The sequence below is a fragment of the Lampris incognitus genome, chromosome 14 (assembly GCF_029633865.1).
Source record: "Lampris incognitus isolate fLamInc1 chromosome 14, fLamInc1.hap2, whole genome shotgun sequence".
In the NCBI taxonomy this organism is placed as follows: domain Eukaryota; kingdom Metazoa; phylum Chordata; class Actinopteri; order Lampriformes; family Lampridae; genus Lampris; species Lampris incognitus.
The window spans coordinates 47,456,063-47,481,614 of record NC_079224.1 but is presented as its reverse complement, the minus strand read 5'-3'; the positions used below and the strand labels follow the sequence as shown (position 1 = coordinate 47,481,614).

General features: G+C 40.0%; 1 protein-coding gene across 1 annotated transcript in view; it reads left to right on the top strand.

The window, feature by feature from the left end:
• Nucleotides 1–204: 204 nt before the first annotated feature.
• LOC130123772 (uncharacterized) overlaps nucleotides 205–25,552 on the top strand; it is an 83,130-nt gene continuing 57,782 nt past the window's right edge. Inside the window, exons 1-4 of the mRNA XM_056293065.1 lie at nucleotides 205–250; nucleotides 1,645–1,932; nucleotides 3,466–3,513; nucleotides 3,796–3,843. Coding sequence (XP_056149040.1) covers nucleotides 1,764–1,932; nucleotides 3,466–3,513; nucleotides 3,796–3,843 — 265 coding nt within the window. The 5' untranslated portion in view covers nucleotides 205–250; nucleotides 1,645–1,763. The remainder of the gene's footprint in view (nucleotides 251–1,644; nucleotides 1,933–3,465; nucleotides 3,514–3,795; nucleotides 3,844–25,552) is intronic.

Genomic DNA, 25,552 nt, shown 5'->3' with positions numbered 1-25,552 from the left:
GTTGTTAAGATCCGTCGTGTTTTACTGAGTAGAAACATTTCAAGTCCTGTGTTTTTTAAACCTTGAAATTCAACATCTAGGCTGTGCTGATAATTCAGTCCGTGTCACACAGCACAGTCCAGATATTAGAATAGATCATGTCCATTTAATTAGAGACATCTGCTGAAGGAGGGTTTTTGTAGGGGGCTTTAATACTGTGACTATCAACTTATCTTCGGCAAGCCCATCCATCTCACAGTCGAACCAAAAGGTAAGGAAAGTCTTTTTCTGCATATTGTTTTATTCATTCAGTTGAGAACAGGAAATAATTGTATTTTTTTATTTCAAATTTTTAGTTGTCAGGTTAGTCCTGGTCGAGATGGCAGAATAGAAGGACATGAAATTCTAAAGACCAGAAAAAAGAACGGTATCAATAGACTGCTGTATGATAGCCTGAACATCCATCCATCCATCCATCCATCCATCCATCCATCCATCCATTATCCAAGCCACTTATCCGAAGTCAGGTCGCGGGATGCTGGAGCCTATCCCAGCCTAAACATTCTCTAGTCATTTTGAAAATGAGAAACATCGCCAATTGCACAGCCCCCAGTTAATGTGAATTTAATCAAAGTGTTGATAACCTGTTGGATTCCTGCTTTAAACTCATTATGTACATTGAAACAACTAGTTCTGTATGTGGATTAGATTAGAAAGGAGTTCATTATACTTGAGTTGCTGCCAGCCTGAAATGAAACCTGGTTCAGTCGGAGGACAAGGATACGTGTTTTGATTCTTCAAACATTTGTCATTTTCATGTAGTTAGACTATTTAGCTTAAAGATGGCTGAAAATGTGTGTTTTTTTTATATGAAGCTTGATCCAATTTTCTCAGCAGACTTGAATATCGTACCTCTGAATCAGAATAAAAGGATGCTACAATGTTGATTGGTCTGAAGTGTAAACTTGGATTTATGAAGAGATACTATATGAGACGTCAGAGAGATCACATAAGGGTTCTATGGTTATGTGTTTCATTATGACCATATGCAGATAGACTACATCACCTAACCCTTTTGTTATTGTGCCGGTATTCTCATAGTTTAAACCAGTGGTTCTCAATCAGGTCTTCAGCTATCATCACTACTGCTGGTTTTATGTTCTACCAGGTAGTTCATTACAGTCACCTCTTGTTCCAGGTGAAAAACCTCCCTGATTGGATATCTTGATGCATGCTCAATAAACCAGGTAAGAAAATCAAAGAAAGTTGAATCAGTTCATCTGAACACGTGTATTGACAGAAATGTTTCATCACTCATCTAAGGACCCTGACACACCAGGCCGACAGCCCGTCATTCCTCCCCATCAAGGATGTGCACACCTCATCCCTGAAAGAGTGGCCACTGGCCTGTAGCTGGTGTAGACGTTGTGTCCAGATGAACTGATTCAACTTTCTTTGACTCCCTGATTGGAGGCTGAACAACTGGGAAAACAGATGGCAGAATAGAAAATCTGAAGTACTAGTGGTATCTGAGGACTTGATTGAGAAACGTTGTCCTAAACTAAAAATACACCTTAAAATGAAGTGACTTTTTATAATGTTGTTTTAGCTATCTTTATATAATGCTGATCTGCATGGATTTTCTTTTTTAATCTTCCGCTTCAGATCAGACAGTTGTCCCCCCCACTCTGTCCATCCTCCAGCTGCAGAAGACAGATAGCTGGGGGGACAGTGAGCAGCTACAGCTGTGCCTGGCATCAAGCTACTTTCCCAGATCGGGACCGATGACGCTGGAGCTGCAGCATGATAAACCCACCGTCAGTTTGAAAGCCAGCGAAGCACCCCTGTCGCCAGACACCAAAACCTACTTCTTTGCTGGATATTCTAAGGATGACATCAAGTCCTGCACGATGAATAACATAACCATAAAAGTTTATGAAGAAGGGGCTACAAGTAAGTAAAATTAGGTTTAATTTTATGATTTTTACTTTACCAATCTGCAGCTTTGTTTATTTCAGAAGTCAAGTCAGTTTTATCTGTATAGCCCAATGTCACAAATTACAAATTTGCCTCAAGGGGCTTTACAGCAACACAACATCCTGTTCTTAGACCCTTGCATCGGATAAGGAACAGCTCCCTAAAAAAGAAAAAAAAAGAAAAGCAATGTTGATAAACTAAGAAACCTAGTTTAAATTACAGACAAGTTGTGATGAATGCATAAACTGCTATTCAAGTTATATTTAATCCATGTATTGTGTCTACATGTAGTGATACGTATAGCAGGGTTGTCAATTAGGGCCCGACCAAGTCAAGATTTACTGATACGATACCAATGTCTGTAAAGGGGATGAGGAAACTTTCTGATATCCATTATATTTGCTGATTTCTTTATTTTTAATGAACAGTACAAACAAATTTCTGAAACTACAACACAAATTTGGTTATAGTATAACAAAACATATAATTTTTGCATTTGAACATATACAACCAGTCTACAACATGATAACACGGTTAAATATTAAACTCTCTTCCCTCTTTAGTGTGTGTGCGTGTGTGTGTGTGTGTGTGTGTGTGTGTGTGTGTGTGTGTTTGTGTACAACATAAAATACATGAGAAAATGATTCACTGGAACAACCAAGACAGTCATTATGACCGTTTTGGATTTTCAAAGTTTAATAACTATGGGAAAAAAGATGCAGACCTGCCGCTCCCTGAATGTTCTTAAAATTGCATATATTTGCAGTAAAACGAGTTTTAGAACAAGTGCACAAAAAAAGAAAAAAAAAAGTTATGATCAGATCTACCTAAAACCACCATGAGCGGTCAAAAAGACGGCTCGTAATGTGTGCGTGATGGTGTGCGTCATATGTCAGTATTTATGACGTGTGTTGGTGGCATCATTTCCTTCGTGAAGTTCGTTGCTGTGTCCTAGAAACACACTAGTGTCCTCCAGTGCAGAGAAATAGTCTGAACTTGATGTGTGATTATGTCCAACATGTCTGGTTACAGACGCCGTTACAGACGCACCATGACTACCACCGAGGCCTTGCAGTATTTACAGGCGTTGGACAGCGGCCATTTTAAATTGTTTGAAAAATAGTATTAAAGTTGTTAAAATGTTAATTTTGGTGTCAGTTAGTTTCCTAACAGACACACTAACATATGTAATGCATTAATATCTCAACTGGGTATTTATCTTGACACAATATAGAGTTTAAAAACCGGCCGTCATGTTGACTGCCCACGGTTGTTTTAGGTAGGATCGCGGTTGTTCTCGTGTGTATTTTTGTAGTTCATGTTTTCTGAAAAAATCTGTTTTTTTTTGTGTTTTTTTTCAATAAAAAAAAATGCACAGCAGGGAACAACGGTTAAGAAAGACAATAAAATCAGACTTTTATAGTGTTAGAAATCAACGTTGTGTGTTGTAAACTTCATTCATACATAATCTGCATGTTTCTGTTGTTTGGTCAACATCCAAATCTTTAGCTCCTGAAACCCACTCAGAGTCCAGCACCTTGGACGGTCTTCATACAGGTCAGAGGTCATTTCTCTAGTGTGTGTGTGTGTGTGTGTGCATACAACATAAAATACACGAGAAGATGATTCAAATTTAATGTATTATTGTGGTTCATGTTTTCTGAAAAAATCTATTTTGTTTTTCTTTTAAAATCAAAAAATGCACAGCAGGGAACAACGGTTAAAAAAGAAAAAAAATCAGCCTTTTATAGTGTAAGAATTCAACGTTGTGTGTGTTGTAAACTTCATACATACATAATCTGCATGTTTCTGTTGTTTGGTCCACATCCAAATCTTTAGATCCTGAAACCCGCTCAGAGTCCAGCACCTTGGACGGTCTTCATACAGGTCAGAGGTCATTTCTCTAATCTGCACACACACACACACACACACACAGATGACAGAAGGGACAGAGAGAGAATGATCACGGAGATATATATATATATATATATATATGTATATATACCGTTTTTTTCCGAAACCGTCAATGGTGTTGCTCAACTTATGAGGAGCGGAATATCAATACTGATACAGGAAATTTTTTTTTAATACATTGCAGTAGAGGGCTGTTTCGTGCGTTGTGCACTCATCAGCGTGCGCAACGCACGAAACAGCCCTCTACTGCAATGTATTAAATTTCTTTCCTGTACATATATATATATATATATATATATATATATATATTATATCTCCTTGTGTTGTGTTGTGCACACATTGTGTATACTGCCCTTATCTTAAGGGTCATTTATGACCCACCTTCATTAAACCTCTAAGTTAAAGCAACTTAATTTAGTTTTAAACCCCAAATCTATTTTTCAGGAAGAAACAACCTGTCATTCATCACAAACTGTGTGACTATCTGGGTTTTCCCTCTTCACAGTGCAGAAAGAATGCATTTAATCAGTGGACACCACTCGTTTTTATAGGGTCACATGACCCACACGTGTTAGGGTCAAAATGAGCCGAAGACATGTCTTAGTACCCTACTGGTGTACAGCTTTCATGGAAATATGAACAAAAAAAATGTTTCACCTTTTCTAATGTTGAGTTCACTCTAGGAACAGTCATCACATTTCAGGTTGAAAAAATATCATTTAGAGTCTTTTCTCTGCTGTTAAACACTGTGGTGGGTCATTTTGACCCGGAAGACAACAGAGAGGTTAAGTGATTCCACAGAAAGTAGAGACAGGGAAAGTGGTTTGTTCGCTGTTTGTCTCTTTGGGCTGGAGAGTAAAATGACTCTTTTCCTGTACAGAATATATCAGGCTCAACTCGTGGGTGCTGCTGGTGAACGGGTTGAGAGTGTTGCTCGTCAAAGCCCTGCTTTTAAATGGTCTGCTCACTGTCAAAGTGTTGGTCTTCTAGCGGCCGATCCAGATCCAACATCCCCAAAACCTCCACACGGCTCCAAACCTACATTATGGTACTTTCCTGAATCCTGTTCAACAAATCTGTTCATCCGTTTTGACCTGGAGTTTATCACCATGTCTAATATTGATGGGATCGCTCAGTGAAGTCTTCTCATTTTATCAAGCAAGTATTTAATTTCCCAGCAGTCCTTCTGAAAGTACCAAAGTCCTTTGAGCAAATACATTTATATGGTTATCCAAAGGAATTGAATCGAGTGCAACTGGACTTGGTATATATCCGTGAAGACGTTTCGCCTCTCATCCAAGAGGCTTCCTCAGTTCGTGCCTTTCTGACTAGACCAAGCTGGATGAGAGGCGAAATGTCTTCACGGATATATACCAAGTCCAGTTGCACTTGATTCAACTCCTTTGGATAACCATGACCTGGATGAATGAGAACATTCACAGACATTTATAAGGATGTAGTAGATATTGATATATCAACAAATAAATAAAAAGTAGTGGTTTTAATACAAAAGGACTTTTGACAGGATGTAACTGGTCAGTGGCTAAAAGTTCTACTGAGCGGTTCTGCATCAAACGGTGCAGAACATTTCAAGTTCTTTTAAGAACCCACATGTACATGTGGGTAATCAGGCTGTGTGTGAGTGGTGGCTGTGTCTTGTGGGTTCACAGCTTCTCAGGGGAAGAATGTGTTTTTCCTGATGTGATTGTGACTCCGGGCGAGATCATTTGTCAAACTGGCATCAGTATCATTTGTCTGTATTAGTCAGTTGCTTATTTCAGGTCTGTAAATAATGCTGTGTGTCTGTAGGATGGCCAATAACACAACATTGTTGCTTTTGTTGTCTAAAGTGATAACGAGAAGCGGTCAGCTGAAATGTCTCCTAAAATGAGGTGTGAAATGTTTCAGGGAGTATTATGTAAAACCAGTCTTGGGTTGATGTTGTACTTTACATTACCACACAGCTCAGTGTGCTGACTCTCAGCTGGGTTCTTAAACACGGTGGTTTACATACGTCAGCAGATATCACGGTAATGGTATTTTCCATATCATCCTACAGTCTGTAGTTCATGTCGTGTCTGTAGATAATATTGTCTGTGGTTGGTGTTTTGTGTCCACCGTCACTGATGCAGTCATTTCATGTAAAGGACTTTCAGTCCTGTGGTTAAAAATGCAGTAGAGAAATACACTCATTTCATCTGACCACAGGGCTTCAATTTAGAAGATGTCACATTTATGTATGACATTAAAGAGATGCCACCTAAGAAACATTAAAGAAATGTTCATTTTACAAATTGGTTTACTATCATTAAACCTGCTTCAGGAATCTGCCCAACAGGCTCAAGAGTTCTTGTGAGTTACGAGGCAGAAAGTATCAAGTCGTTTCCATACATAGTCATCATATGGAGCAAGCAAACCTACCCGACATAAATGTTTTTTTTTTCTTTTCACTTTGACACTTCCAGGCGTGGGTGCATCCTTGTTGGTTGTTGTGTGTGTGTGACAGAATAAAATGTGTTCTTGGTTTTCTTCATTACCATCAGTTGTCTGTTTCTTTGATTTATTAAAGTGTTACATCAGGCGAAGTTAAAACGTATGGTTACAATATGTCTGAGATGCAAGCTGGTTTTTACCTCTCTGTCTAACTTTAATAGCCTCATCCTTGCATTTCAAAGAGGAAAGTATCAGAACAGTCGGTCTGGAGTGTGGTAAAGACATGGCTGATAGAAAGGTCTCTCTAATTCTGACTGCTTCATTACATTGCACAGAATTCCATCACGTTCTCATTCCCAACTTATCCAATAAGGTAGCTTGGTCAGACGCCTTACGCTTCAAACTGTGACGCTCAAGGTTCCCCTTTACCGTCGGGTTTGCACGTGCAGGGCTGTTCAATAGGTATCAGTGGTGTAGTGTTCCAGTCAAAAACAAAACAAAAAACAAAAACAACCCAGTCACCAGAATAAAAAGTTGACGTTTCTGCAAACCACAGATACTTTAAAATCTCCACGTTTCTGAACCAAAAATATGTTTCATATCAACATTTCAACTTCTAGCCAATGTTAGTGGCTAATATGGAAAGGTGACCAAACAAACAAACAAAATACTTTCATTTCATGTATATCGGAGAGCATTTGGAGGCCCAATCCATGAAATGAAAGTTATTTTGTTTGTTTTTTAAAATAAGTCACCTTTCAAATTTAAAACCCAATAAGGCAGCAGGACCGGATGGTTTTCCATCGGAGTGGTACAAGGAAATGAAAGATCTGTTGATCCCTACAATGAATGTCATTTATGAAATGTTTTGTGATCGAAAGAATCACCTCCATGAGTCTTGAGGAAACTAAATTTGAGGAAATTCGGGGGAAGTGGAAATTGTATATTTCCCCAAAATGTCCTTCTTTTGTTTAAATTCATTTATGTAAGTATGGGTTTTGTACTTTGTTTTTTCTTTTATCTCAAATGGAAAAACACCCCATGTTCTATTTTTTGTGCTCTATCATTACCCTGTAAAATGCAGAAAAGATGGATCACTTTGTAAAAGTATCTAACTAAACATGATTATATAAAAATGCTGTTTATATGTGATTAAAAAAAAGTCAACTTTGCATATTGCATTCTGCTGACCATCCAGGGTGTTACTACAGGTACGGGACCTGAAATACTTGGGTTAGGGTTAGGTCTGACAAGAAAGAGCTTGCATTTCATCAGGAAAATAAGCTACACAAAGGCCAAAATTAATAGTTTGATTGCAAATTAGTAAAAATGATTAGCTTAAATTGTATTTGTCACTATTTTCTAAAAAAAGACCAACAAACTGAATACCGTTCATTTCACGTGTTGGGCCTCCAAAGGGCTCTCTGATAGTAAACCTGGACCAAGGTTGTCCATGAAATGTGAAAATTAAAACTTTGTCGTAGGAATAAACCAAATACATCATTGGAAAGGTCTCGACCTGTAGAGTATCATTATGTCAGTCTGAAGATTGTAAACAGCTCCTGCTTTCAATCAATCAATCAATCAATCAAGTTGCATTTTATATAGCGCTTTTCTAGCTGCAACAGCCACTCAAAGTGCTTTGAAATATTGACCTCTGAACCTTGGCCTCAGGGCATGTTGAAAGGCTTGTCATTCAGTAACAGAAGGGGCTGCAGACAGGGGACCACCTGTTATAGAGAGCTATATAGAGCTATATAGAGATATGTGACTATACACATATGGTTATAGTCACCAAATGGGGGTGCTGTCCATTATATATTTAAAATCTGATCACACAAATGTGTTTCCCATCCCCTTAAACCCCCAGTGTACTCCCAATGCAGTATTTACAACTTCACATTCTAGGAATACACTATTTTTAAAAACTACAATTCCTTTGAGCCCTGCCATGCAGCTTGACACAAATCAGCACCACAGTTGTAATTATTCTGGTTTGCAAATTGTAAAAATATATATCTACAGAATATATCAAATATTTACTGCAGCCGAAACATAAATTGTACTGCATTTAGTTGGTTTATTTGAAAAAAGCATACAAATGTTTATTTATTTAGGATATTTTAGCAAGCATTGTAGAAACGTAGTTTCTGGTGGATTGCTCCCTCTGGGTTGGGGATGAGTTGTTGCCTCAAGTGAAGGAGTTCAAGTATCTCGGGGTCTTGTTCACGAGTGAGGGTAGGATGGAGCGGGAGATTGACAGGTGGATTGGTACAGTATCAGCAGTAATGCGGACGTTGTACTGGACCGTTGTGGTGAAGAGGGAGCTGAGCCGGAAGACAAAGCTCTCAATTTACCAGTCAGTCTTCGTTCCAACCTTCACCTATGGTCATGAGGTTTTGATAGTGACCGAAAAGGTGAGATAGCGGATACAAGCGGCTGAAACAAGTTTCCTCCATAGGGCGTCTGGGCTCAGCCTTAGAGATAGGGCGAGGAGCTCGGACATCCGGAGGGAGCTCGGAGTAGAGCCGCTGCTCCTTCATATCGAAAGGAGCCAGTTGAGGTGGTTTGGGCATCTGGTTTACCAGGCACGGCCAACTCGGAGGAGACCCCGGGGTAGACCCAGAACTCGCTGGAGGGACTACATGTACAGTCTGGCCTGGGAACGCCTTGGGATCCCCCAGGGGGAGCTGGAGGGCGTTGCTGGGGAGAGGGATGTCTGAAGTGCCCTACTTAGCTTGCTGCCACCGCGACCCCACCCCGGAGAAGCAGCTGATGATGAGATGAGATGAGATGTAAAAACGTGTTGTGGGGATGTGTTCAATTTTGGGAATGTTGCATTCCAACAATTCTGGCAACACCTGAAAGAATCTTTGAATTAACTAACAAACCGAAGATCATATACATTTACTGAACAAAGTTGTGAAAATAAAATTTACATTTCTCACTAGAAATGTTATCAAAATGCATTTTAATGCCAAATCTATCTTAGTCAATTGTCCACAAAGTGCTAAATGGTCTTGCACCACACTATATAAAAGACATGCTCATTACTTACAAACCAGCAAGACCTCTCAGGTCTGATGGCAGTGGTCTTTTAACCATCCCTCGTGCTGGTCTGGAGCAGGTCTGGAGCAGGGGCAGCTGCAGTTTCTATTTACGCCCCAAGTAGATGGAACGCCCTGCCTGAGGACCTGAGAGAGGCCCCCACACTGGACACGTTTAAAAACAGGTGAAAAACCTCACTTTTTAAACAGCCTACGGATAAGTTCTTGGTGTGTGTGTGTGTGTGTGTGTGTGTGTGTGTGTGTGTGTGTGTGAGAGAGAGAGAGAGATAGTTTTGTATATTGCAATTTTTTTATATTCTGCTCCAATTGTTGTTACTTTTAATTAATCTGTTTTTATGGCACTTTTACTTATTTTACTAACTCAAGTTTTAAACTTGTCTTTACTTTTATAAAATGTGTCTGTACTTTTTTTTTTTTACCTTACTTACGGCCATCAGACCTCTGGAGCTTGTTCAGAAAGCTGCAGCTGGTCTGGTGTTCAACCACCCTAAATTCTCCCACACACCCCCCCTTCCCATGTCCCTACACTGGCTCCCAGTAGCTGCTCGCATCCAGTTTAAGACTCTGGTGCTGGCCTACAGGGCAGTGAAAGGACCCGCTCCTTCCTATCTCCAGGCCATGGTCAAGCCCTACACCCCCGCCCGACCACTTGGCTCTGCTGCCTCGGGACGCCTGGTTGTCCCGTCACTCAGAGGCCCCTGCTGCTGATCGACCCGGTCCCGGCTCGGTTCTGTCCTGGCCCCACAGTGGTGGACTGAACTCCCCACTGATGTCAGGACAGCGGAGTCCTGCCCATCTTTCACCGCAGGTTCAAAACTCACCTCTTTAAGAACTACCACCCTGTTACTTGTTCTTACCACTTATTGTATTCACTCATTTAAAACACAAATCTCTTTCTTGCGGTTTTACTTTAGCACTGGTTTTGCTCTTAGATGCTTGTTTAGATGCACTTATGACCTCTGATGACTAGTAGTTCTCCTGATTTCCTACGTTAAATGATGCTCTTATTGTAAGTCGCTTTGGATAAAAGCGTTGGCTAAATGACCGGAAGGTCATGTCATGTCATGTCATGTCATGTACTCTTGTTGTTTTTTGTGGGGGGGGGGTTTATTGTGTGAAGAACTTTCTGTTACATTTGTTTGTATGAAAAGTGCTATACAAATAAAGTCTGATTGATTGATTAAAATGTTGCCTGCTGAGAACAAAAGGAAAGTTGCCCATTTTTTTGTTCTGCAGGAAGAAACTTGACAGTTACGTGATGTGGACGCAGGCTCCACCAATATTGGCTAGAAGTTGAAATATTGTCAAACATATTTTTGGTTCAGAAATGTTGAATTTTTTTTGTTTTACAGAAACATAAAATGCCAACGTTTTATTCTGGTGACAGGGTGGTTTATTTCGACTGGACCACTACACCACTGATACCTGTTGAACAGCGCTGCACGTACAAACCTGACGCTAAAGGGGGTCCTTGAGCATCATAGTTTGAAGCGTAAGGCCACTGACCAAGCTGCCTTATTTGACGAGTTGGGAATGAGAAGGTGTTGAAGATTCCTGACATCACCAGCTTCCAGATAAGTCACATTTACCTCAAATCAGTGAGACAAGAAAACATATGATGCAGAAATCTCTAAACGTGAATGGCTGAAAGAGTTATTTTGCAGTAGTATGTTTACTCAGGACCTCACTGTTTACAGTAAGAAGCTGGTTAATGAAATGGGTTGTTATGGCCTCTGATATTGTGTGTCTGTAGTTAATGTGTTGTGCATGTAGATAATGTTGCATGCTGTAGGTCGGCACAGCAGATGAAACCACATTTTAACTGAAAAACCAAACCTGCAGATTACGATCTGGAAGCAGCTTCAGCTTCCAAGAAACACTTCAACAAGTGTTCTTGTTGGTCTCAGCTGACAGTGCTCTGTGTGGAGTGAACATGCGTCTGTACAACACATTACTCTCTGCCTTTTTTGTTTTATTCGTTTCTCATTAGCATTCAAATTATTTTACTTTGCATATCTAAAGCAATTCACATGAGTTGTTTTCATGAGACTCCAAATCTGTGACGGTGTTGTATGAGTTTAAATTGTTAGACTGACAACATGACCACCGACCAGCAAAGACTCCAAACCCCAGTGTCATTACAGTAGATAAAATGAGCATTTCTAGAATATCGTACATCATTATAGAGATGATCTGATGAATAGGTGGCAGTCGGAAAAAGTTCATTTGCTTTATTTCCTGTAATTTCAAATGCATATATGACAAGTTATAGAGAACCATGTGATTGAGGGTTTTCACTGCAACCCAACACCACACCAGTAAATGTGAATGTTCATGTAGGTTTCATAAAACACACATACACATTTTCACAGCACTAAATTATGTATGAATGAAACAGAGCGTCACCTGCTGGTAAACATCCGATGGGATGCTGCCCTCTGTTGGATATCTTGCTGATCTCTATGACCTCTAGATGAACTTGTTGAATTTGTTTTTGTGTTTTTTTTCTTCCTGCTTTGTTTTAATGAATTTTCTACACAATGGCAACCAATTTAAAAGAAAATCTGAAAACAACGCACTTTAATCTCCCTTGTCATCAGTCAAAGTACCAGGCACAAGTTAACTGAATATAATATTGAATCTTTATTTGAGTCATTAACACAAGATAGCTTGGAGAACTGTTGGTGTATGGGTTTAGTGGGATAGTCAGAACTATAACAGAGTTGGTGCCTTCAGAATCAGAGGACTTTATTCATCACTTAGGGGAAATTGGGTTCGATTACAGACACTCACGCACTAGTAAGAAAAAACTAACAAGATACAAGATAACAAGAAAATAGAAACAAATAGTAACAAGAAAAACAGAAAAAATAAAAGATAGAATAAGAAATAGAAATAAGAACAAAATGTATCAACAAGCATGGTGCAAATAATACCCTATCAATACTGCACTACTGCAACACAAAACAAGCAGCACAAACAAAACTCGACAGGGTAAAACAGGTGAAGGGCAGTCCAGGGACCATTAACTCCGAGTGTCTTACACTCTGAGGGAGGAGTTGTAAAGTTGGATGGCCACAGGCAGGAATAGCCTCTTGTGGTGCTCTGTAGTGCATTTCGGCAGAATGAGTCTATTACTAAAAGTACTCCTGTGCCGACCAGCACATCATGAAGTGGGTGGGGGACACTGTTGAAATTATGTGCCATCATAGACCGTGTCCTCCTCTCAGAAACTGCTGCCAGGGAATCCAGTTCCACCCCCACAATGTCACCAGCCTTGCGGATCAGTTTATTGAGCCTGTTAGCATCCGCTACCCTCCACCTGCTGCCCCAACACACAACAGCAAACAGGAGAGCACTTTTGCCACCACAGACTCATACCACATCCTAAGCATTGTCTGGCAGATTTTGAAGGACCTCAGCCTCCTCAAAAGTAGAGACGGCTCTGTCCCTTCTTGTAGAGGGCATCAGTGTTCTTAGCCCAGTCCTGTTTATTGTCTATATACAACCCCAGGTACTTGTAGTATTCCATAGTGTGCACACTGAACCCCTGGATGGAGACAGGGGTCACTGGTGTCTTGTCTGTTCTCAGAACAACAACCAGCTCCTTTGTCTTAGTCTTGTTGAGCTGCAGATGGTTCCGCTCACACCATGTGACAAAGTTTCCCACCACAGCCCTGTACTCATCCTCCTTGCCCTTACTGATGCATTCGACTATAGCAAAGTCATCAGAGAACTTCTGAAGATGGCAGGACTCTGTGTGGTAGTTGAAGTCCATCCGTGGTGTAGAGGGTGGAAAGGAAGGGAGACAGGACTGTCCCCTGTGGAGTCCCAGTGTTGCTGACCACTCTGTCTGACACACAGTGTTGCAAGCACACATACTATGGTAGTCAACAATCCAGGACACAAGGGGGTATCTACCTGCATTGCTGTTAGCTTCTCATCCAGTAGAGCTGGCCGGATGGTGTTGAAGGCAAGAGAAAGGTCAAAGAACATGACCCTCACAATGCTTGCTGGCTTATCCAGGTGGGCGTAGGTACGGTTAAGCAGGAAAATAATGGCTGGTAGGTGAACTGGAGGGGGTCTAAGTGTGGCTTGACCGTGGGCCGAAGCTGCTCCAGGATGAGTCTTTCCAGGGTCTTCATAATGTGTGAAGTCAATGCTACCGGTCTGTAGTCCTTGGAGTCCTGGGATGCAGCGTTTTAGGCACAGGAATGAGGCAGGACATCTTCCACAGCACGGGACCCTTGGAAGTCTACGGTTCATGTTGAAGACATGATGAAACACTCCACATAACTGGGGGGCACAGGCTTTGGGCACCCTGGGGCTAACACCATCCGGGCCTGCCGCCTTGCTTGCGTGAAGTCTCATCAACAGTCTTCTGACATGGTCAACTGTGAAGCACACTGTAGGTGTTATAGCTAGGGGGGGAGGGGGGGTCATCAGGTTGGAGAGGGCCATTAGTCCGGGAACCCAGGGGGGGGGGGCGGAGTAGGGCCCCACTGGAGGCTGGGGGGATGTAAGGAGGAGGAGGGGGTGGGGGGGCAGTGAAGGTGACGGTTGATGAAGGCAGGCAACAGATGAGACAGGGGGGTGGGCGGGGAGGGGTCATTGTGTCAAATCTGTTAAAAACACATTAAGTTCACTGGCCCTGTCCAAGCTCCCCTCCACTCCTCTGCTGCCAGTAGGCCTGAAACCAGTGCTGGTCTTCATACCACTCCTGACCTCTCTCGTGTTCTGATGGAGTTTCTGCTCCAACTTCCTCCTGTAATTATCTTGAGCCGCCCTGATTCTCACTTTAAGGTCCCATTGGATTTTTTTCAACTCCTCTTTATTGCCAGCTCTAAAGGCCCTGTTCTTTTCATTCAGCATGGCTTTGGTGTCCTTCGTTACCCATGGCTTGTTATTTGAATAACAATGGACAGTCTTTTCAGGGACAATGCAGTCCACACACTTGTTTCTTGAGCTACACAAGGAAATGAACCCCATTCCCTTGAATTGATTTGGCAGCTCCCAATTGTCCAGTAAGATGATGCAGTTCCTTAATTAATCCAGATGCACTGTTAAATTCATTCAGTGATCAGTGCCTATGCATCCTCCACCAAATTGTACCATTTAAAACTAGGAAATAAAAATCAAATAACCTCCCCTGGCTGAATGATCATACTTGTGCCCTTATAAGTCTCTGTAGAAAATCTGAACGACAGTGGAAGGTCAACAAGTCCGAATTAGCACATAACACCCTTAAAAACCAAATGTTAATTTACTAGAAGGCAGTTATGGCTGTGAGATCAGTGTATTTCTCTGAACTAATATCAAGAAATAACCAAAATCCTAAAGTTCTCTTTAGGGTAATTAATTCTGTCATTGATGGTCCCTCCACTTCTCTTTTTGAACCTGATGTTGAATTGCCCAGAAAATTTCTCACTCATATTGTAAATAAGGTGGAGGATATCAGGTCCCAAATCCAGCCTGGCTCTTGCATTCATTCCATTCCCCATGTTAATTCTGCATCTTTTACTCAGTTTCAACCAGTTACAATTTCAGTGTTCCCACTAAGCTGCTCAAGGAGGTATTTTCAACCATTAGCCCCGTTATTTTGGAAATTCTTAAGAATTCTCTGGCCTCTGTTTCTTTTTCACTGTTTTAAGCATGCCATTGTTCACACATTGCCGAAGAAAGCTAATTTAGATCCCCTGTCCTTAAGTAACTGCAGACCAATTTCCAAGTTGTCTTTTCTATCTAAGGTTCCCGAGAGAGTAATTCAATCTCAACTGATTTCTTTTGTCAACATTAATAGTGTTTTTAACAGTTCCCAGTCTGGTTTTACAGCACTTCATAGTACTGAGACAGCTCTAGTTATGGTCACTAATGATCTACTGCTGACTGCAGACAGAAGTGACTGCTCGATTTTAGTTCTTTTAGATTTAAGTGCTGCTTTTGACACAGTCGACCACAAAATCCTCTTACATCGCTTAGAGACTTGGGTGGACATCAAGGGCTTGGCTCTTAGTTTATTACAATTTTACCTCACCAACAGAACCTTTTCTGTTGTTCTGGGTAACTATACTTCCTCGATGGCTCGGTTGAGTTACGGTGTCCCTCAAGGCTCAGTTCTCGGCCCCCTTATCTTTTCCATATACATGCTGCCCCTTCGCTAGGTCATTCAAAATCACGATGTACTTTACAATTTTTATGCTGATGACACTCAGTTATACATGCCACTAAAACCCACAGATCCTAGCGCCCTAGCAAATCTCACAACTTGCCCCTCTGACATTAAATCCTGGATGTTCAAAGATGTTCTCAAATTTAATGATGTAATTCTGTACCGTCATTCTGTACGGTCCCAAAAATCCCATCAGCCCTTTTGTTACTAATCTTAGTGGTCTGTCAGGTAATCTTAAGCAGGCTGCTAGGAATCTTTGGGTAATATTCGATGCTAACTTTGATTTTGATAATCAAATCAAACAAGTTGTTTAGTCATGCTTTCTCCAGCTCAAGGTAATATCCAAAATTAGGTCACTTTTGTCAGTTGCCGATCTGCAAAAAGTTGTACATGCTTTTATGTATTCTTGGCTTGACTATTGTAAAGCACTTCATTTTTGGTGTCAGCAAGGGCTCCCTCCACCATCTACAGTTGATACAAAACGCCACTGATTGACTCATTACCAGGACAAAGAGGCAGGACCATATCACTCCTGTGCTTGTCTCCCTACACTGGCTCCCTGTTATATTTCGAATTGATTGTAACATTTTAATGCTCACCTTTCTTCATCATTAAACTTCAGTCATACTGCAAAGCAGCTCATTTTCTGTTTTGTAAAAAAGAAGTGAACCTGTAGGATCTCCCTTGACACATTTTAAAAATAGAGAAACAGGGAAGTGTTTTCTTTTCTAAAGAATGAGACTGTGATGTAGATGTATAGGGTCATGTCCCAAATAGAGGTCACAGGTGAAGCGTGGTGTGGAGAATACAGGCCAACGGGTTACCGGAGGCACGATGTTGGTGAGAAGCTGTTGTGTCTACTTCCCGCACGTCACAGTGCAACTTACTTTTAAGCTATGTGTCTGTAGAATGAGCATTTCTACTGACTGATCATGAAGGGAGCTGAATGGTGACGGGCTGCCCAATCAAATCCATCTGCAGGGAATCGGATACGCCGGATGTCTTTTCACATGTTACTCCTCCGTCCAGCAGGAGATGATGACCTCGTACTGGAGTTAATTTTTAACACAAGCATGGCAGCAACATGGATTTGGGTCAGTATCTTTTGTAAATGACAGTTTATCAGAGGCCAGTACTTTGTAGAAGAGCAGATGGAGAATGTTTTACCATAAGGAGTGCTAGACCAGTTAAATGTTAGTATTGCTAAACGTAATCTAGTGCTGGTTGTTCTGGCAACAGAAGCAGCAAGTGCACTGGTCAAAGACAGCAGAAGCAGTGAGGCTAGCAGTAGTGGTTTTACTGGTAATATCAGCAGGGGATAATACTAGTAGTCATAGTACCCATGCTAATTAAAGGGTGTACAGGGAATGATAAGTCTTACCCACATAACCATCAATAGTGGTGATGGTAGTGGTCCCAGTGGGGAGGGTATTGTACAACTATTAACCACACCTAAATACTTATAAAGGACCCAGTCACAGAGGAAATGTTGTATACAGCTTATGTAACTTAACCATCTCTAGTCTAATAGTACTAAAACAGACAATCTGAGTGGAAGTCCTCAACAACGTCCTCATTCATCAACACGTTGACATGCATCATACTTGTAACAGAATGATGGTGTCGTGATATTTTGGGAATAGCAAATAAGTTGTATATGAACATTTAGTCCGTGAGAGGTGGTGGATGATATAATGTCGTAGTGAAGAGTGCTAATCCTATGTGTCTTGGTAGAAACAGTGTCTGTGTTAGCTTGCTGCAGAGATGAGGAAGGTTTTTGTGCTGGACTGGAGCAGTGTGGCCGTCTGCTGCAGTTGACAAGCTCACCTTTGGACCAGGAATCAGTTTAAAAGTTCAACTAAGTGAGTTATTTCTGTCCTACTGGTCATCTTACCCAGACTGAAATATAGTCAGGCTCAGGGGACAATAAATTTCTGCTTTAACTTTAGTTTTAGGGGGTCAGAATATGGACGGGCGCTGGGGAAATGTTGAGCTGGGGAAAGTGGAGTGAAGTTTGACTCCTGCAGACTGGAGAAGTGCTTTTGTTTTTATTGTTCTTTCCACGCGATGGCTTCTATGAGCATTTGATGGAGTGTCAGTATTTGTCACAGTCAGTGATGTCGTGTGAATAGTCAGGGGAACAAGCTTCACTTTGGCAGAGGGACAAAACTGATTGTGGACACTGGTAAGTCCAAAAATTACACACAAATTGCAATGACTTTCTGTTTTGACATATCAGACGTTCGTTATCTTTGAGGTGGCATCAAATAAAATGAAAACAGATGAACATTAACATGGGCACCTATGGTAAAACTGGTTTTAAGAGAGCAAGATTATGTCATGGAAGAACCAACAGGAACAAAATAAATCCAAGTTAATTCATAAAACATATTCATAAGACTTAAAAATTCCTATCACTGTACTTAGCATGAGAAAATATAGAAATACATAACAGATAAACATTTAAGATATATATATATATATATATATACATATATATATACATATATACATACACATAGTGGACTTTAGAGGCTGGTGGTGTAGGTGGTGTAAGCGGTACTGGGAACACTGGGAGCCCTGGAAGAGTTGCAGAATATTTAGTCTCCAGTGGCGAGTCAGAGTCGTGTGTTGGAGCCCTAAAACATGTGGGGGACAGAAGGTTCATGTGTGTGGGGGTGATAAATGCTGGGTTTGACATGGATGAAGCTCTGAATGAACTGCTGGATGTGGTGGGGTTGATGCTGAGGAAATGTCTCATCTCTTGTTAAATTCTGTTTGTGTTTGTTTCATTTCATGTGGATAATGTTGGCTTGGTTTCATGCCGATGAGCAGAGCAGGTAGCTTGACATGGGCTACAGGAGCAACTTTGGTCCTGGAGCCAAACTGCTGGTAGAAACACGTCAGTAGAATGACCAGTGTGTTTACTGGTACAGAAAGCTTTGTGGCCAGTAATAATCCAGGGGATTTGTTTTGTTTTCATGATTATTTGTTGAGGGTACAAGACAACTGACCTTGTCATGGGTAGTTGAGGAGACCTTGGTTTTCAGTTAGCAGTCAAACACGGTGTGTGGGGAGGAGGTGCTGATAAAATGACTTTTGGAGCCGGGACCCAGTTGTTTGTCATATCTGGTAAGTTGAATAAGAGGGGAAAAGCCAGTTATTATACACAAGTCAGGTTTTTTAACAACAATATGTAGAAGAAGATGATCTTTTAACGAGTCCCATTCTGGTTGGTGTCTGAAGAGGTTTGTAAGCCCATCAGTTTAAATGTAGCGGGGGGACGACTGGTCAAACAGGGAGAATATTTGGGGAGGCCTCTGGAGGTTTATCATGAGACTCATTACCATGAAAGAAACAAATCAAAGCATAAAGATGATGTGTGCTTCTGGAGGCCAGAGTGAGGATGAAGCCATGAAGGGCTGATGAATGCTGGACCTCACGCTACATCATTTTACACCAAAAACAATATTGCAGATGACAAAGGCACAAGATGAAAATGACCCCATCTGAAGCTGGCAGGTGTTGCTGACATGTCAGGAGATATGAAGAGATGAAGCCAGCGTGAACACTTTGTGGTATGTGGATTGCCACTGTGTGACTACTGGTGGTGCATTTGGAAAACTGATCTTCGGGAAAGGGATGAGATTAGAAATTCACTCAAGTAAGTTTCCTTTCTAGCCTTGATGGTGTAAAAGAAGCTGCAGGTCAAAGAGGGTGTTGATATACCAGTAAAGGGAGAGCTTTGCTTTGTGTGGCTGGAACGCTGGATCTGCTGGAACAAAGTTAACTGAATCAACAGGGAAGAAATATTCTGCAAGCCGATGCTTTTGTTGAGTCACGTCAGTATCAGACAGACAGAGATAACGCCACATCTAATCCCACAGCAGGCAGGTTAAGAATGAAATTAAGTGTGTTGATAATCTACTGTAATATATTCTACCAACAGCTTACATGTGTCTTATTGTGATTAGTTGGACATGTAGGGTTAAGAGTTTGCAGGGAGGACAGATAATAAATATAGGGAAAAATGAGACTGAGTGTTTTGAGTGTGTGTGAAAAAAAAAATATATATATCAACACGGATACAGGAAAAAAGATTTTAATGCATAGCAGTACAGCCCTGTTTTATGCGTCTTGCAATCATCAGCTGCTAATTAGCAACCGATGAGTGCAAAACGCACGAAACAGGCCTGTACTGCTATGCATTAAAATCTTTTTTCCTGTATCCGTGGTGATATTCCGCTCCTCATTAGTCGAGCACTCAACACCATCGATGGATTTGGAAAAAAATGCTATATATATATATATATAAAATCCTGTGAGTCAAGTATTTTTTTAAATACTTGATTATTTTGCTCCTTATTTGTTGAGTGTTTCTTTAAAGAAAGTTGTATGGGCTTTCTAGTTTATATATATATATATATATATATATATATATATATATGTGTGTGTGTGTGTGTGTGTGTGTGTGTGTGAGGTATGAGGTCTCTGTCCAGAAGAGTGTGGTCCTAGGGACAGTAAAATACTTTGCAGAACCCTCAGACTCCCAGGCCTCTGGTAGAGGACCTGAGCTTGAGGAAGACACACACTATCAGAAACAGGTTTAGAGGGAGATTTTTGATGCAATAACGTGAATGGGAAAGTTATCAAATGTTGTGAAAATGTTTGGTGAGAGCTGATGTAGTGAAGTTTTCCAGGGACTTCTCGAGTTAGAAAAGTAATTATAATCCAAATGTTATGTATTTCTCCAAAGAGGACCAAGCCACCTTACATGAGGTTTACTCAACCCTGCTTATTTGATTCATCATGTAAAAATGCTTCTGCTACTTGAAGTAGTGAGTTGTGATGAGTTGGACCAAAGACAGTGAACCAGTTGAACCGTTCCTCAGACTTTAGATTTCACAAATAAATGGATCAACATTATGATTCATATATTTTTGAAGATAAAGTTGAAATATTATGGGATTAATATCTTCCCACTGATAGGGATGAGGACTGGATACTTAAACATCACTTGTTTTTATATAAATCAATAAGTGTTTGAGCCGTTACTGTATTGTGCGGTAGTCTAGTTTTTGCCAAAGCCTCGTATGTTGTGTGAATACTGGAGGTGGACAGAAACTGATCTTCGGTAGTGGAACAAAACTGTTTGTGGAATCAAGTAAGGCTTTTGTGTGAGATTTACTCAGAATAACATAATTTTCAAGGACTGTCTAAGATTGTTGTGCATATTTATTCCTTTTGAAAATTTAATGTATTGTTAGGTTTCTAATCTTGAATTCATCCTTATAGTCACTACTGGTCTTCACAGATGTTCCACATCCTGAAACCAGGCATTGAAAAGTTAGATTTAGTCTCACTTTGTGTTTTAACTTCAAAAAATTTAAACCTAAACATTTTATAAAATACTGCCGCCAGCCTTCCTTTAGTCGGTCCATTGTAACATTGTTGGTGATTTTGATGATATATATATATATTTTACACACATACTTATATGCTGTTGAATTATACTGGTTCTAGTAATAAGATACAATATTCAGAAATAAAAACATTCATTTTATAAAAAGTATTATAATAATGTTAAAGGATTACATCAGATATCACAACAATAATTTCTTTAAAGCCTAACAAGTGTCTATTTTTAATCTAATCTATTATGCATTAATCTAGTTTTAATTTGCATTCCCATTCGTACACTGTCAACTGAGACAGAAATAAAATATGGCAAATCCTTGGGTAAAAATGTGTGACTAAACATCTGAGAAGTAACTAAAATACTTACCAGCTCTGAGAAAATACCAGAACATTTAAATCACAACTAAAATATTTACCAACCCTGAGAAAATAACAGAACATTTAAATCCTAACTAAAATACTTACCAGCTCTGAGAAAATACCAGGACATTTAAATCCTAACTAAAATACTTACCAACCCTGAGAAAATACCAGGACATTTAAATCATAACTAAAATACTTACCAGCTGTGAGAAAATACCAGAACATTTAAATCATAACTAAAATACTTACCAGCTCTGAGAAAATACCAGGACATTTAAATCCTAACTAAAATACTTACCAACCCTGAGAAAATACCAGAACATGTAAATCAAACAGTGCAAACCTGCAGGTCTTTCTATGAGAGGTTTCTGTTTTGTGGATCTTATTGTGTGATAATGCTATCTTTTAACTCTCGTAAGTGCTCCATCCATGTCTGTTGTCTGTATGGGCTTTCCGGTTTAATGTTAAAAAAGAAGAAGAAGATAATTATGTGATACCAAACATAAAAATGGTATAAAGTTGTAAAGTAAACAGAGACAAGCTGAATACAACAGTGTCATCAGCAAATGTTGAACACGTTTTAGGAAAATCAAGGTTCATGTCGGTGTATGAACCTGTTGATATTGAATATTAATGTGGGTCTAACTTGTAATACAATGTAAAATGTAATGTAAATACACTGAGGGTGAGTTTAGCAGAGCAAAATATTTGTACATTAAAGTGAAACAGTGAATCTGATCTTACAAACATCCATATATATCAGTTCATACTGGTGGACAACAGAGTTTACTGTTCCATTTAAGCTTCATTTATATTAGGAGTTGGGGTTTTCTGGTGTGTGTGTGTGCGTGTGTGTGTGCGTTTGTGTGTGTGTGTGTGTGTGTGTGTAGAGATGGTTTTTGATAGGCAGTTTGTCAGTGTGTGTATTCTGGAACAGAAAAGATAATCTTCGGGTTTGGAACAACTCTCACTGTGGAGTCAAGTAAGACTTTAGATTATTTGTAAAAGCTACAGAAAGCCCACAGCCTGAAAGGGAATTATAAATGTAAAGTTCCTTATTTAAAATAGTCTGATATTTTACAACAGGGCGTTTTATATGTTCAGATAACTGAAATGACAATCTGTCAATGCTGTTATGTGACAGTATAATGTAACCTCAGTACACTTATTTAAATGGGACTTCTCCTGACCTAATATTTATAATTGTGTAACGAGGATGTAAGAGTTAAAATAATTGAAAGTATGTACGTCTTTCTTTGGACAACAACATTCTAATAACTTCCAACATGCAGGAAATCACAGAAGAAGAAGTATTCCAGTTTACATCAGTTTCTAATGTGAATAATATGGATGTGAGCAGGGGAAGAGTTTTGCTCAGGACAGAAACCCTGTGAGCAGCTCACTAGGAGGAGGGAAGTTACTGTTCGGGAAAAGAACCAAAGTCATGATTGGGGGCAGTAAGTGTAAAGTGTAAATGAAATGAAAATGCTGTTTGTTTGATAAGGTCATTGTCAGACAAATATCCAGAGTTATAGTAGCGCTGGTTTCACAAAAAGTTAGAGGTACATTAGAGACCATTTCTAACATGCATCAAAACCTTCATTTAGTTTTTCTTCATGCTGAATGAGAGAAATTCTCCTGATTGGTCTTTCTCTTTGTCCTTTCTCTGTCGTCCATGATCATCCGGATGCCGTTGTCTGATCCCATGAGCCTAAGTGTTGGTCTTTTGATCAATCAGATAATCCAGTTTTTTTAAACAGAGCAAGTTATGTACATTAAAATGCAAAGAAGTATACGGTGCATTATGATGAAGTGCAGAGATAAAAGAAGGTAAAGACAAAAGAGGACATGCAGCAAAATGGACGGGTGATGTGAGAATGTTCTTCTCCTTTCTATGAAGTCAATATGAAGTGGGTCTCGTGGTGTTTTGTGGAGGCTGGCTGCAGTTTTCTTCTGGCCTTTTTGTGAGGATGTCTGCTGTTGTGTGACTACAAGTGGAGTTAACACAATCATCTTTGGGGCTGGTACCAAGTTAAGAGTCACTTCCAGTAAGTAGATTTCATGTTATTGCTGAAGGACATTAAAGGTGAAGAGAGCATGTCTCAGTTAAAGCAATGTATTCTAGTCACCATGTCTGAGACCTGAGTAACAAGCGATGGATAAAGCTCCCCGTAACGTTTTAGTCTGGTCCCTTCAAGTAGATTGTAGAAAGAAAAGAAAAGACTGCATGTTTGAGTCCAGACCGGGTAGGACAAAAACAAAAACCAACAAAAGTACCACAGTCAGTTGACTGGATGTATGTAAGTTTCAACATGTGAGATTTGATTTGTGCTGAAACTGAAGGGATAGTTTCTCCGGGTTGTGGAGGCTTTGGTCTTTTGGTCGGACTACTGGAGGCGGTATAACAAGATTTTATTTGGGAGCGGGACTAAACTGCATGTAGAAGTCTGGGTGTAGCTATCTGAATGAATCAAACTTCTAAAGAGTGGCACAAACACAATTAGACAGATTTAATTTGAATTAATTTGCATTTAGAGCCAATGAGTAGCATTCCTTCTGCTTTAAAAACAAAACCATCACCTGAAGCTGATGATTTTTATCTCCAAACATGTCAGAGATGAAGTCGCTCTGTCCTTTACAAGCAGCACCAGTTGTAAAGATAACTTCCATTTGGTCAAAGGTGGACGTCTCATTGCAGAAATAGTTTGAGCCGACAGGAGCAGTTGTCCTCCCGGCTCTGTGCCACGGAGACGTGAGGGCAGATGGTTCAGTTTGTGTCCTGCTGCTTCATGGTGTGTGATGGAGGTGGACACAGGCCTTTGTTAAGTCCTGAGGTTCATGTCCTGTTAGTTCTCAGTGTGTGATGGACTCTAGAAAACTGATCTTTGGAGCTGGTGTGAAGTTGATTGTCAGGCTGAGTAAGTCTATTCTTGATTTGTTTAATGAAATACTCCATTACCCAGAATTCTCCATGTTGACACTGATTATGTAACATAAAAAGCTTTATTTTTTCAAATTTAATGATTCTTTTGGTGTGCAGTGAACCAGTTGAACCATTCTTCAGACTTTAGATTTCACAAATAGATGGATCAACATAACGATTCATATATATTTCAAGATAAAGTTGAAATATTTTGGGATTAATGTCTTCCCATTGATAGGGGTTAGGATTGGAGACTTAAACATCACTTGGTTTTATATAGATCAATAAGTGTTTGAGCCGTTACTGTATTGTGCGGTAGTCTAGTTTTTGCCAAAGCCTCGTATGTTGTGTGAATACTGGAGCAGCAGAGAAACTGATCTTCGGTAGTGGAACAAAACTGTTTGTGGAATCAAGTAAGGCTTTTGTGTGAGATTTACTCAGAATAACATCATTTTCAAGGACTGTTTAAGATTGTTGCATATTTATTCCTTTTGAAAATGTTAAGTTTTGTTAGGTGTCTAATCTTGAATTCATCCTTATAGTCACTACTGGTCTTCACAGATGTTCCACATCCTGAAACCAGGCATTGAAAAGTTAGACTTAGTCTCACTTTGTGTTTTAACTTAAAAATGTAAACACAAAAATGAAAAAGAAAAAAAAAGACTGCCCTCAAACTTCCTTTCATCAGACATTTTTGGTGATTTTGGATATAATCCACAATCACCAACAATGTTACAATGGACCGATGAAGGAAGGTTGAGGGCAGTATATATAAGTATATTTATGTATATATGTATCTATATGTGTGTGTGTGTGTGTGTGTGTGTGTGTGTGTGTGTGTGTATATGAGGTATGAGGTCTCTGTTCAGAAGAGTGTGGTCCTAGGAACAGCTAAGTTCCTGTAGAGAACCCTCAGACTCCCAGGCCTCTGGTAGAGGACCTGAGCTTGAGGAAGACACACACTATCAGAAACAGGTTTAGAGGGAGATTTTTGATGCAATAACGTGAATGGGAAAGTTATCAAATGTTGTGAAAATGTTTGGTGAGAGCTGATGTAGTGAAGTTTTCCAGGGAATTCTCGAGTTAGAAAAGTAATTATAATACAAATGTTATGTGTTTCTCCAAAGAGGACCAAGCCACCTTAAATGAGGTTTACTCAACCCTGCTTATTTGATTCATCATGTAAAAATGCTTCTGCTACTTGAAGTAGTGAGTTGTGATGAGTTGGACCAAAGACAGTGAACCAGTTGAACCGTTCCTCAGACTTTAGATTTCAGAAATAAATGGATCAACATAATGATTCATGTA